The sequence below is a fragment of the Watersipora subatra genome, chromosome 8 (assembly GCF_963576615.1).
Source record: "Watersipora subatra chromosome 8, tzWatSuba1.1, whole genome shotgun sequence".
Taxonomy (NCBI): Eukaryota; Metazoa; Bryozoa; class Gymnolaemata; order Cheilostomatida; family Watersiporidae; genus Watersipora; species Watersipora subatra.
The window spans coordinates 4,857,403-4,870,593 of NC_088715.1; the positions used below are offsets into that span (position 1 = coordinate 4,857,403).

General features: G+C 34.1%; 1 protein-coding gene across 1 annotated transcript in view; it reads right to left on the minus strand.

The window, feature by feature from the left end:
• LOC137402241 (uncharacterized) overlaps positions 1–12,311 on the minus strand; it is a 53,991-nt gene extending 41,680 nt beyond the window's left edge. The window contains exons 1-4 of the mRNA XM_068088738.1: positions 12,293–12,311; positions 12,026–12,100; positions 8,697–8,922; positions 5,483–5,623 (exon numbers count right to left, since the gene is read on the minus strand). Coding sequence (XP_067944839.1) covers positions 5,483–5,623; positions 8,697–8,922; positions 12,026–12,100; positions 12,293–12,311 — 461 coding nt within the window. The remainder of the gene's footprint in view (positions 1–5,482; positions 5,624–8,696; positions 8,923–12,025; positions 12,101–12,292) is intronic.
• Positions 12,312–13,191: the final 880 nt, after the last annotated feature.

Here is a 13,191-nt window from a genome sequence, read left to right on the forward strand (position 1 = left end):
ATGTTAATTGATCACAGCTATTGTACCAGAATAAAGACAAGCAATGCTTTTAAAATATGTTAATCGATCACAGCTATTGTACCAGATTAAAGACAAGCAATGCTTTTAAAATATGTTAATTGATCACAGCTATTGTACCAGATTAGAGACAAGCAATGCTCTTAAAATATGTTAATTGATCACAGCTATTGTACCAGATGAAAGACAAGCAATGCTTTTAAAATATGTTAATTGATCACAGCTATTGTACCAGAATAAAGACAAGCAATGCTTTTAAAATATGTTAATCGATCACAGCTATTGTACCAGATTAGAGACAAGCAATGCTCTTAAAATATGTTAATTGATCACAGCTATTGTACCAGATTAAAGACAAGCAATGCTTTTAAAATATGTTAATTGATCAGAGCTATTGTAACAGATTAAAGACAAGCAATGCTTTTAAAATATGTTAATTGATCACAGCTATTGTACCAGATTAAAGACAAGCAATGCTTTTAAAATATGTTAATTGATCACAGCTATTGTACCAGATTAAAGACAAGCAATGCTTTTAAAATATGTTAATTGATCAAAGCTATTGTACCAGATTAAAGACAAGCAATGCTTTTAAAATATGTTAATTGATCACAGCTATTGTACCAGATTAAAGACAAACAATGCTTTTAAAATATGTTAATTGATCAGAGCTATTGTACCAGATTGAAGACAAGCAATGATTTTAAAATATGTTAATTGATCACAGCTATTGTACCAGATTAAAGACAAGCAATGCTTTTAAAATATGTTAATTGATCAGAGCTATTGTACCAGATTAAAGACAAGCAATGCTTTTAAAATATGTTAATTGATCAGAGCTATTGTACCAGATTGAAGACAAGCAATGCTTTTAAAACATGTTAATTGATCAGAGCTATTGTACCAGATTAAAGACAAGCAATGCTTTTAAAATATGTTAATTGATCAGAGCTATTGTACCAGATTAAAGACAAGCAATGCTTTTAAAATATGTTAATTGATCAGAGCTATTGTACCAGATTGAAGACAAGCAATGCTTTTAAAACATGTTAATTGATCAGAGCTATTGTACCAGATTAAAGACAAGCAATGCTTTTAAAATATGTTAATTGATCACAGCTATTGTACCAGATTAAAGACAAGCAATGCTTTTAAAATATGTTAATTGATCAGAGCTATTGTACCAGATTGAAGACAAGCAATGCTTTTAAAATATGTTAATTGATCAGAGCTATTGTATCAGATTAAAGACAAGCAATGCTTTTAAAATATGTTAATTGATCAGAGCTATTGTACCAGATTAAAGACAAGCAATGCTTTTAAAATATGTTAATTGATCACAGCTATTGTACCAGATTAAAGACAAGCAATGCTTTTAAAATATGTTAATTGATCTGAGCTATTGTACCAGATTAAAGACAAGCAATGCTTTTAAAATATGTTAATTGATCAGAGCTATTGTACCAGATTAAAGACAAGCAATGCTTTTAAAATATGTTAATTGATCAGAGCTATGGTACCAGATTAAAGACAAGCAATGCTTTTAAAATATGTTAATTGATCACAGCTATTGTACCAGATTAAAGTCAAGCAATGCTTTTAAAATATGTTAATTGATCACAGCTATTGTACCAGATTAAAGACAAGCAATGCTTTTAAAATACAATACTTTAAAACTAATAAAGGTCAAAAATCACTGCAGCAAAATTATTCAATAAATAATTATTTAACTTTCATGACTTGGATACAAATGTTATAAAAGTGAAGCAGGTGAAGTACTTGTGGGCAGCCGGTGGTGCTACTGGTGCTACCGGTGCTCACTCATCTGTATGATGCCAAAACTGTATCTGTTCTTCTGCAAACTACCAGCAGGGCTGTTCTGTTGCTAGTCTCAAACTATCAGACAGTCCCTTTTGCTTTATGTTTGTATTTTATTATTTTCTATGCGTCACCAATAAATTACACGCAATAAATCATTGTGCGCGTGCACACTCACACACACACACGCACACACACACGCACACACACACGCACACACACGCACACACGCACACCACGCACATACACACACGCACACGCGCGCAAAACGCATGTGATTGTAATCTGGATGCACACACTCTCTTAAATGTCCATACTGTGTCCTTAAAAAAGTGTCTCTCTGCATGCTTTTTCATGCGCCTTTAGAATAATTTAGTTTTACGTACAAACTTATGTGATTTTGGTGGTATGTGTGCTGCTTGCTAATTGGTCACTTTATCTATTGTATGGTGGTATGTGTGCTGCTTGCTAGATGGTCACTTTATCTATTGTATGGTGGTATGTGTGCTGCTTGCTAGATGGTCACTTTATCTATTGTATGGTGGTATGCGTGCTGCTTGCTAGATGGTCACTTTATCTATTGTATGCATTACAAATTCTTCCGTGTTTCAAGCTTTGTGTAAACAACTCAAATCCCCAACACCTGTCAGTCTTAAAGACATAGATCATTCTAAAATAAGCAGGAGTTCTATTAAAAAGTTCCATCTATTAACTGAACTCTGCTAACCTATCATTTGAACTGAAAAGGGAAACTCCTTTGAAAAGGGAGTTTATGAAGAAAATCGTTGCAAGCTGGTAGCTGAATTATTGCTACAACTAAAAAGAGGACACACAGTATCTACTAGGAATGGAGTAGACAACTCCTTTTCCAAGAAGCAAATAGTAAAACAACTTGTCTCATAGGCTGCAGTAGGCAATGGTATAAATAAATCAGTGCTGAATAATTACTCTGAACTGATGGCAAAGCTTGTCAAATTGATCAACTATCTAAGACCTCAGTCTACTTTGATGTATCAACAGATGATGAATTTTCAGAAAGAAAATGATGCAGAACACGATGACCCGCTGACTCATAGCAATGTGAGGTATGTGGTAGTTACATGAAAGTCCTAACCTTTAGTTTAAGATATCTGAGTTTGTACTTTGTTTTTTGTTTTATATCAAGTTCACTTGTAGAAGTTGACTTTTATACACTATCAACATTAATTGATATTCAGATGCATGATACTTTTATGTTCTAACAAGATGGCTGTCCAAAGGGTGAGCATTGGAGAGGGTGAGGAAAGATCGGAAGGAACTAGTACAATCTTGGAGGACACTAATAATGATGAAGCTAGGACTAATTTGGTTTTGTTGTTATCAGAGGAACTTTCTGATAGATTTGATGTTTCTAGTGGACATAATATGATATATGAACAAATTAAATGCAAAGTTACAAAGAAGACAAAGGATGATGCACGAATGTGACAAACAGTGAAGGAATTTGTTACTAGGCTCAGTGCTAGAAAACTTAAAAGTTTACAGCTGATAGAGAAAATGAGTTTACACAAGGGTTTTTGACACCTGGAAGGAAATTAATAACAAGATTGACCTTATCACAAGTCTGAGAGGTACAGACAATAAATGATAGAAGACAACTCCTAGAGTCCATCAGGACCATGAAAGTATCTAAGAGGGAGTTAGAACTCTGTGATTCCTTAGTTGACAGAGCAAGGCTGGAAAGAACGATACTTCAACATTTTGATCCAACGTAGCAATACATGAGACATATCAGCAGTTATTAAAAGTTACCATAAAGTTGTTGAGCCTTTTCAGGAGCACTTGTATTTATGTGGAATTCTGTTTAGTAATCTAAACTCTATAAAGAATTCAAAAGTACTTCCCAGGGAGATGGCTGTGTGAGCCTTACTGAATTACAAGAGAAAGGTAATAGAGTAAGAAGATGGTGGATAAGAAGGTACAGAGGCTAAAAACTAGCAACTCTTCTCTACTACAGAATTGGTCTCAACACTTCTTACAGACCTTCCTAGTGTTTGTAATGATGTCACTGTAATTGACAGTTTGTTGAACAATTGTTGGCATCTACAGACCTCATATACCATAGTCAGGGAGGTACATCAGAATGTATAACACTATTTTATAGAGAAGTTGTTTAAAAAGGAGAATATTTAGAACCATAAACATCTGCTTCTGATGAATCCAAGTATTACAAAGTACGAGCCACTGGCTGACAGAAAGACATATAAATGTTGCTCACAGCTGCCTCTGGTGAGACTTTACTATCATGACAACTGCAGTGGAAGCAGAACTAGACTGAGTACCAACCCTGTAGGATATCGGCTAATTTACAAACAACAAATTAAACATGATAATGCTAAATGTTTGTGTAAAGTGATCATCTACAGTACAGAACATCTACACTAGGCAGTAGAGCACCTATCACTAGACGTCTAACCACAGACCACTAATGATACATGCATGCTAGTGTAAACACACCTTTACACTGAAATAGATTAATAGAATGACTCAGAAGAGACGATAACCCATATTATAACACAAGCATTAAATATAACGGCTGCATAGAGGAAGAAAAAGGACCTAATAAAAAGCCTTATCCTACATAAACAGTGTTGGTTTCCTCTCTGTAGAATAGTCACTATATACGAGTAAAACATGGTAATAATATGGTTTGAAAAAGCTCATATGCGTAAATGAGGAACATTAACATTAAATTCTCCCATATAAAAGCAGCCTATAACCGCCTGTGAACATGAGCAAGTCAGTCTCTACAGAGTTATTGTTAAACATCAGACACTTTTAGTAAGGAAATACCTTGACACACCTCAACACCTACTTTACTGTAAAAACTATCAATCTAACATTACTGCTAATATATAAAAGATAAACTTTACTATAATAAAAGCCGTGTCTGTTCGTCTGCCTGAAGTCATGATTAAAGGTGGGAAAAATATTGCATTGTACGAGATTTGAACTCGTGACACGCAGCTTGGTAGCACTACACTCAAACCCCAATCAGCTGTTTTGCAACACCACAGAATAATTGTACGCAGAGTTATTACACCTGAAGATCTCTCACAGTACACTAGACTGCAGGGTACTAGTAATAATAATAGTTTAGTCTCTAGTTTAAAGGGTGAGTCACACCAGAGTTATTCATGAGTGAGTATCAAGGTACTAGGGGTGAGTCATCTACAAGTGACCATCTACACAGTCATCAGATAAATAGGAGTTGTTCAGTCATCAGCCAATCACAGAGCAGTAAAAATTAAACACTGACAATAGATCATGTGACTACTAGCTAGTCAACTACTATTAGGGATGATGGCATTAATATAATTATGACTCATGGTCTGTGACATCACAAGATTGGATAATTTAGTTAATAATTCAGCACTTGGCTCTGATATTCACTAATCCACTAGACTAATACAACTAGTAGAGGTATCCAATATTTGTATAATTAGTAAATGATTAGGGAGACTCTAGTCAATATGCTGTCAATATTTCAGTCTTACTAATTTAATTAATCACAAATATAATCAGTTAAACTCCTTCAACCTACAATCAAGTTAAACAGTAGATACAGACTCGGTATGTACACAGTACACTGTATATTATACACTACCTCTGTGGGAGCTCTCTCAGCTGACAGTCAATGAGTTTGAGACTCTCCAGTGTCTCTAACTCAGCAATCACTGGAGGTAGTCCAGCACTGAAGTCACTTGACCAAATCATCACCACCTTCAGTCCGGTGAGAGAGCTGAGACTATAGAAATATAATAATAATACTTTAGTCTGTAGTTTAATATATTTTACTAATACTAGGGCAGCTGCACATGCACTACAGATGACCCTTTGACCCCAGCATGTCAATATAGACATAATAGCTTTAGAGTGTGTCAAAGGAGGACAGACATTACAGGTTTATGTGTCTATGTAGACATACTTGATTCAACTATAGATACTATTAGATGTTTCATGCTGACCCCTGAGGGTTAGACACAGGAATCTGAAAACATACTTATTGATTAACAGAGACTTGGAGAAAGCAATAAAACACAAAAATAGACAATTTTCATAAACTCACAGTATTTTGTATTTAACTTGTTTTAGTTTTATTCATACTAAACAAGATGTTATCAGTACACAGTGACAGCAGCATTATTTGCTGCCATAAGTTACTCTAAACACAGATGAGACCTCATATTTATACCTGACACACTCTCTAGTTACTAGTTTAATAGAAATAAAAGTACTGCTGTAAGATATTTTAAGTTCTGAATGTAAAGGGAACAGCTAAATAATATTATATTTCTAACAATTATTATAGTCTGTTTACTTTAGTCATACTTAGCAATCACTTTTATACCTGTGAAAAACTCATGCTAAAACTAGGATTGAACACGGGCACTTCTTCCCATCACCACACTACCTAGCACAGAGAATCACAAGCTAGAGTAACTCATATCTATTAATAATTCCCTGTTTGTCATTTATGTGTATGTCAGCTAAATTGTGAAAATACGAGGCATTTCCATAATTTATTGCCCGATTTCGCCAAACTTTGCTAGCATGTTCCATGCTTTCACCAGGTTGGCCGAAATATTTGGTTTTAAAATCCCATCTGATTCCTGAGAACCAGCCTCTTAAATACTCTGAATAGAAACACCAGAATACATATTTACATGTATTAAGTACAACTCTATGGATATGTTCATGGATTGTTGTCATGAAAGTAGAGTAGTGATTTGTATTAAATACCTACACGTATGGTTCCTGTCTGATTCCTGAGAACCCAGCCTCTTAAATACTCTGATTAGAAACACAAGAATACACATTTACATGTATTAAGTACAACTCTATGGATATGTTCATGGATTGTTGTCATGAAAGTAGTGTAGTGATTTGTATTAAATATCTACACATATGGTTCCTGTCTGATTCCTGAGAACCAGTCTCTTAAATACTCTGAATAGAGACTCAAGAATACATATTTACATGTATTACGTACAACTCTATGGATATGTTCATGGATTGTTGTCATGAAAGTAGTGTAGTGATTTGTATTAAATATCTACGCGTATGGTTCCTGTCTGATTCCTGAGAACCAGCCTCTTAAATACTCTGATTAGAAACACAAGAATACATATTTACATGTATTAAGTACAACTCTATGGATATGTTCATGGATTGTTGTCATGAAATCAGTGTAGTGATTTGTATTAAATATCCACACATATTCTGGGTGCCATCTGCTTAATAATAAAAGGAATCTCTGGCAACACCAGGTTTAATGCTAGTCATTACCATAAAGTATACATTGCTACTGAATCCTGGCTTTAGTCTGATTCATTCTATGAATTTGATATTGATTGCTAATCTGTTAGAGTAAAATAATATATAGGATTATTTAATATAGTAGGAGTAATCTTCGCGTTTTCTATACTAGTCTGTTGCGCTTTTATCTACATTGGGGCGTATAATTTATGTCGCGGCTGACACTCTTAAAATGCATTTATGGTCAAACGTCAATGTCAAAGAGTGTAAGAAATTTTTCTTTAAATTTCAGTGTTAATATTTTTTATTTTGAAGATAATATTTTTAAAACACGTGCCTTAAAAACAGAGATGCTGTAAAGATTTCACTAATGAAAACCCAACCTCCGATCGCAAAGCTTTGTGTAATAATACGAATATTGATGTTTACATGATACGCAGTACTTCGTTGTTGCTACGATGCTTTCAAAAATACCCCCCTTGAAATGGAGGTTTGAATCGCTTCGAAGATTTAAAGATTAGACGTTTTGAACAATTTACATGCTACTAAGATGAAAAATACAACAAAACTTCGTAGCATGTAACACTAGTGATACAGTACCTCTTTTTGCAGTTATTTTGTACCAAAATGTGTAACCAAGAACATAACATAATATGTTTAACAGAAAATATAAAACACTTGAATCCATCTTTAGATCTTATAGCTCTGGTCTGTTCTAGTCAACTTTGTTCAACTAACTCTATCATACCTAGAGGTCACCATTATGGTACATTTGGTAGTAGGTTTTACTAAAGTTCCACTAGCCTTATAGCACCTGTACTCTGCTGTCATACTGCTACCTGCTGACTATTGACTGTACCTCTCCACACGAGGTCACTACAGTACTGATTACATGTATAATGTAAGTGTATTGTTGAGAAGAATGACTTATCTGCTATCTAGAAATATACACTGTATTATTTCATGTTTAGTCACACATATTCTTGCATAAGTCTGCCATGGAAACACATTTTCCCCCATCAATAGTATCTGAATATTACAGGAGAGAAACCTTGAACAGGAACAAAGGATGTTTAAAGTGAGAGTTTGACTGTGTAACATATGTGTATTAGGGTAGAGGGAACAGCCCAGTAATTATACTAATCTCTACAGCAGAACCTGGGCTATATTGATAATACTTACTAATAAGCTATGCAGGTTATCATACTAGAAGTTATTATATTAATTAGACTATAGAAATGATCATTACTTTTATCATATATTTACTTCAACATATTTCAACTCTCCATAAACATCATAAAGGAAGATAGACCATAGATAACTAGAACATAGTAATACAGTATTTCTATTAATACTAGTAATAGTTAACTAGGTCATTACTTATATATAGTAAACCTAGTAAACCTTTCTTGATCTAGTCAACATACTACATGTTTATGTTACTTAGCATGGCAGATTTATAGTCACCAAGATCTAGATCCTCTTAATCTAGTCCATATACTAACATTAATAGTAGCAACACTTAGCCTCAGTACCAACAAATGTGCCAACAGCAGACATACCAGTCTAGTTGGGAGGGGTTCACATTCTTGAGCTGCAGTTGTTTTAGACTTGGAGTCATCAGAGCAGGAATGACTCCAGTCTTGATGCTCATGTGAGTGATATGGTGGTCACCCACATCCTCCAGTTTCTCTCTCTCATATTTTATAGAGATGTATGTGCAGTCATCAGGAATTGTATCAATCTCAGGCTGGCCAGAATGTCTGTACCAGACCTGAATGTTCTCCCCTGTAATGTAAGTCAGTTACTACATACAAAGTGCTGTTGTACCGTGTTCAGGTAGAACAACCTGTGAATACCATGTTGTTAAGTAGAGTCTTTCATGTAGAATCACTGAATTTCAAGTCATTTGAAACATCAGTTTACTTGTAACTGGCTAATGTATATGACCATATTAGGTCATGGCTCAACAAACAGTCTGAACCAGTCATTTGCTGTACATAAAGAATTACATGTTGTTGTTTAGAGCAGCTGACCAGTGAACTGACAACATTTAAATCATATATAAAGAACAATCATGTAAAAACAGAGAGATGAATTCCTCAGTTATCTTATTGAAGAAAACTAAATCATTACCAAAGTAGATAAAGGATTTTCATTTGCGTTTCTTTCATCCTTTCTAATAATATCATTTTGCTAAACTAGAAATTCCACTGTCATACAGCCCACGACCAAAGTGATATTGGAAAAAATAAAGGGTACTGATGGTTGAGAAATGCAACATTAGCAATCAAATGACACTACAGTGCAATAGGATAACTGCAATGGTAGCTGTAATGTATTGGGTGTGGGTGTTATTATATACAACAAACAGCAATAATGAAAGAAAAGATTATATGCTTATATCTCTCCCCTGCAATAGGAGAAATGCAATATTGGCCAATATTAGAAGTAGAATGCACTGATATTATTAGAATAACCAAGATTATTAATATAGTAATAATATAAAACCAATGCACAATTTTGTTTACATTTCAAACCGTCATAGCTAACAATAAAGTGATATTTATTATATAGATTTTTAGAAAATCTATTTAAAAAAGTGTTTGGTCATGACAAACAGCAATAATGAAAGGAAAAGATTATATGTTTATATCTCTCCCCCTGCAATAGAAGAAATGCAATATTAGAAGTAAAATGCACTGATATTATTAGAATAACCAATATTATTAATATAATAGTAATACAGTAATAATAAAAAACTAATGAATAATTTTGTTTACATTTAAAAACGTCATAGCTAACAATATCAAGAAGTATCAAAAAGAATATCCAAACTTAGTAATAGTAATACAGTAATAATAGAAAACCAATGCGCAATTTTATTTACATTTCAAAACGTCACAGCTAACAATATCAAGAAGTATCAAGAAGAATATCCAAACTTATAATTAAATATCGTAATCTCATAAAAATCGTTAGAAAAAAATATCATCGTCATATCCTTTACTTACACTGCGTTGGACATCAGTTAGAATACCAAAGTACTCAAATGTGTCTGAAATGTCAGTTAATTTGAAATCGGCAAAATGAAACGATTTCAGTACTCCTACGTTAATCACCGAAACCTTCAACAATGCTATAGACTGGTGAAAAGTGCACGTTATTTTTTCGTGAAATGTGCACGATTTAATCGTTCTATTCTTTGTCGCTCGGCGTTTCAATTTCCGGTCTTAACGTTTATAAAAGTGAGGCTTGACAAGTTTTAATAACGATTTTCGTCCAAATAAATCTGTCTATTTGTGTATAATTCGATCAGATGGGTAAGTTTTAAGATAATAACGATGGTTTACAAAGACTTGGTAACATATTTAAATAGGTTTGTATGTGTTTTGTATCGTTATTATACTTTAACGACTCTACAAAACGATGATTAAATTTGTTGATGAAATTTTGATGCAAGGGTTCGTCTCAATGTTGATGAATAATTTTCGAGAGTTGTGTGCACATGTGCATTTATCATAAATCTCCCAACCAATCGCTTCGCTCTGTTTGGTCGTGGGAATATTTCACCATGTCACTATTTGCTTGGAATTGAGTCTTGTCTTACTCTTGCTTGACTGTCATATATTGAGACTTGACTCGTCTTGGAAATTCTTTGACTATTATTACTATGGCTAGTGGAACTGTGGAGGACCTAATAGCTTGCTAAAATGTTTTCAGTGCTTTTAGTTTCAGTGAAAGTAGTTTAGACCAGAGTGAGTCAGCATGAAGCATAATAGTTTGAATTCATTGCTCTATTTCAACTTTTGATATTTTCACTATTTATTCCAGGTATTTAGGGCAGACGGTAACAACCGTATTTTTCCCAGTGGTATTTACCGCCCTGAGAAAATCCTTGCAACCATGTATGGGTGCCTGAATACACATACCACTGGAAAGTTCTGCACACACTGCTAGCAAAGGTTCTTTACTCTAGAAGGAAATGATGATTAGTTGAAGTATTTAGGAACTTAGGCTAGCAGTTTGTAAATAATAGTGTGCAATTATCTTTATACATTATTAACTGACTGGTTGGCAACATAGCTATTTGTTGAACCATGAATAAATATAGTTGTATATTTTAACCAATTGGAAGAAAACTAACACATCACATGACCTGAAATTTGGATATTCTACATAAAAGACTCGGGTTAGCAACACGATGTAAACAGATTGTTTCATCTGAACATGGCTGACTAGGGCCTTTAAGGAATCACATTGTACATAGAGTTTTCCAACCTTGCTAATATTAAAATATAGAATCCTGAAGAATGGTTGATATGAAGCTGTAACAATTTATACTTGAATATTTTAGAATAATTGCAAAAAAAGTTGCCATTTGCATAACATGATTAAACAAGTGAATGGTAATGTAAGAATTGTCCACTTTTGACATCTAAAAATTCAAAATAGGACATCCAATGAGAGTACATGATTATTGCTTGACAATCATTTTGTGTTAGGAATAAATTATAAATGAGCTGAAACACTCCTGAGTGTAAATGATCACATGATAATAATAATAAGAAATATAAAGTGAGTGATATACAATATGATCATCTGTATGTTAGTCTTGCGACAACAGCAAATCAGGTCAACCAATTAGAGATGAATTACTAGTGATTATCATGAGTATAGTTGGTGTGACTTGGGACTCACTGTTTACAAATGAGTGTTCTATAGAAGATTTGTAATTGTAAAATAACTCATAGACTCACTAGTCTAAACACAATTTAACAGATGTCTACACTTGCAGGTAAAACAGTCATACTACACTAAACAATAATTCACTGCTACAACTTATCATAAGAGTACTTACTCTCTGTAGCTCTTGTCTAATATATCTTACCTTCTCTCTCTCCACTCTCTCTGTTAGTAGTTGATCTTCTGTTCCTCCTGCTCTGAGAAGATCCCATTATATTTCCTGTAACAAGTGCCACCTCATGTACATTGAAGTAGTTTGACAATCAGCATGGAGTCCCAGTTATGGAACCAAGGCTACAAAGAATAATCTTTACTATTGTAAGAACCATGTCCATCTGACTGTCAAAAGCTACAATTAAAAATGCACCCGGTGGGAATCACGGATAATCATCTTAGCAGCCAGGTACACTACCATCTTTATCCTCAGCCATCTTGCTGTACTATGGAGTAATTGTGCAGATAGTTATTACACCTGATGATCTCTCAGGGCGCACAAGACTGACCAAGTACTAGTAATAGTAGAAAGACCAGGATTTTACATTCGACTAGTTTGACAATCAACCAGGGTTGGCTCGGTTTAAACCGAGTGGTTTAAACCGAGTGGTTTAAACCAGCTGAAAAAACCGGTTTTTATGGTTTTTTCGGTTTTTCATTATTTTTTGTGAAAAACATATTTTAAGCTCCTAGTGGTCTCTGTGCGGTGAAATGCAATTATATGTAATTATCAGTTGTGGAAGTTTATTTAGGACACAGTAGTAAATTGATAGTAGCGCTCAAGCTGAAACTACATGAAATCCTAGCACAACAATGAATTAGTAAATTTCATTTTCAATTGGTTTTATCAAGTGATATGATGATCTCTTCACTGATGAAATATATAAACCATGTGCAATATATTAATCCAATGATCATCTCTAATAATGAATGAATACTTCCTCAAGTCTGGCCAGTGAGAAAGGATTACTTATAATTAGAAATTAAAACAATAAAATCCTTTTGGGCAAAGGCTTTAAGTTTGCAAACTAATATTTTATGTTATGGACACAAACCAAAATAATTGGATTGTTAGAATCAGTTTATTTTGTGCTTTGAAAAGTTAAAGTTGTGTTTCAAACTTCCAACATGCCTCGCCAACAGAATCCCGTTTGGCAGTTTTTCACACGAACTGCAAAAGTTTCAAGGCAAAACGTAATAGGTGTCCGGTCATAACGTGAGGTCACGCAGATAGGCTAAAGGTCGGGCCACACGTATCATGTATTTTCAACTAATCTGGGAAATTCCATTCGTACGAAATTTCTGACCTGCCACACG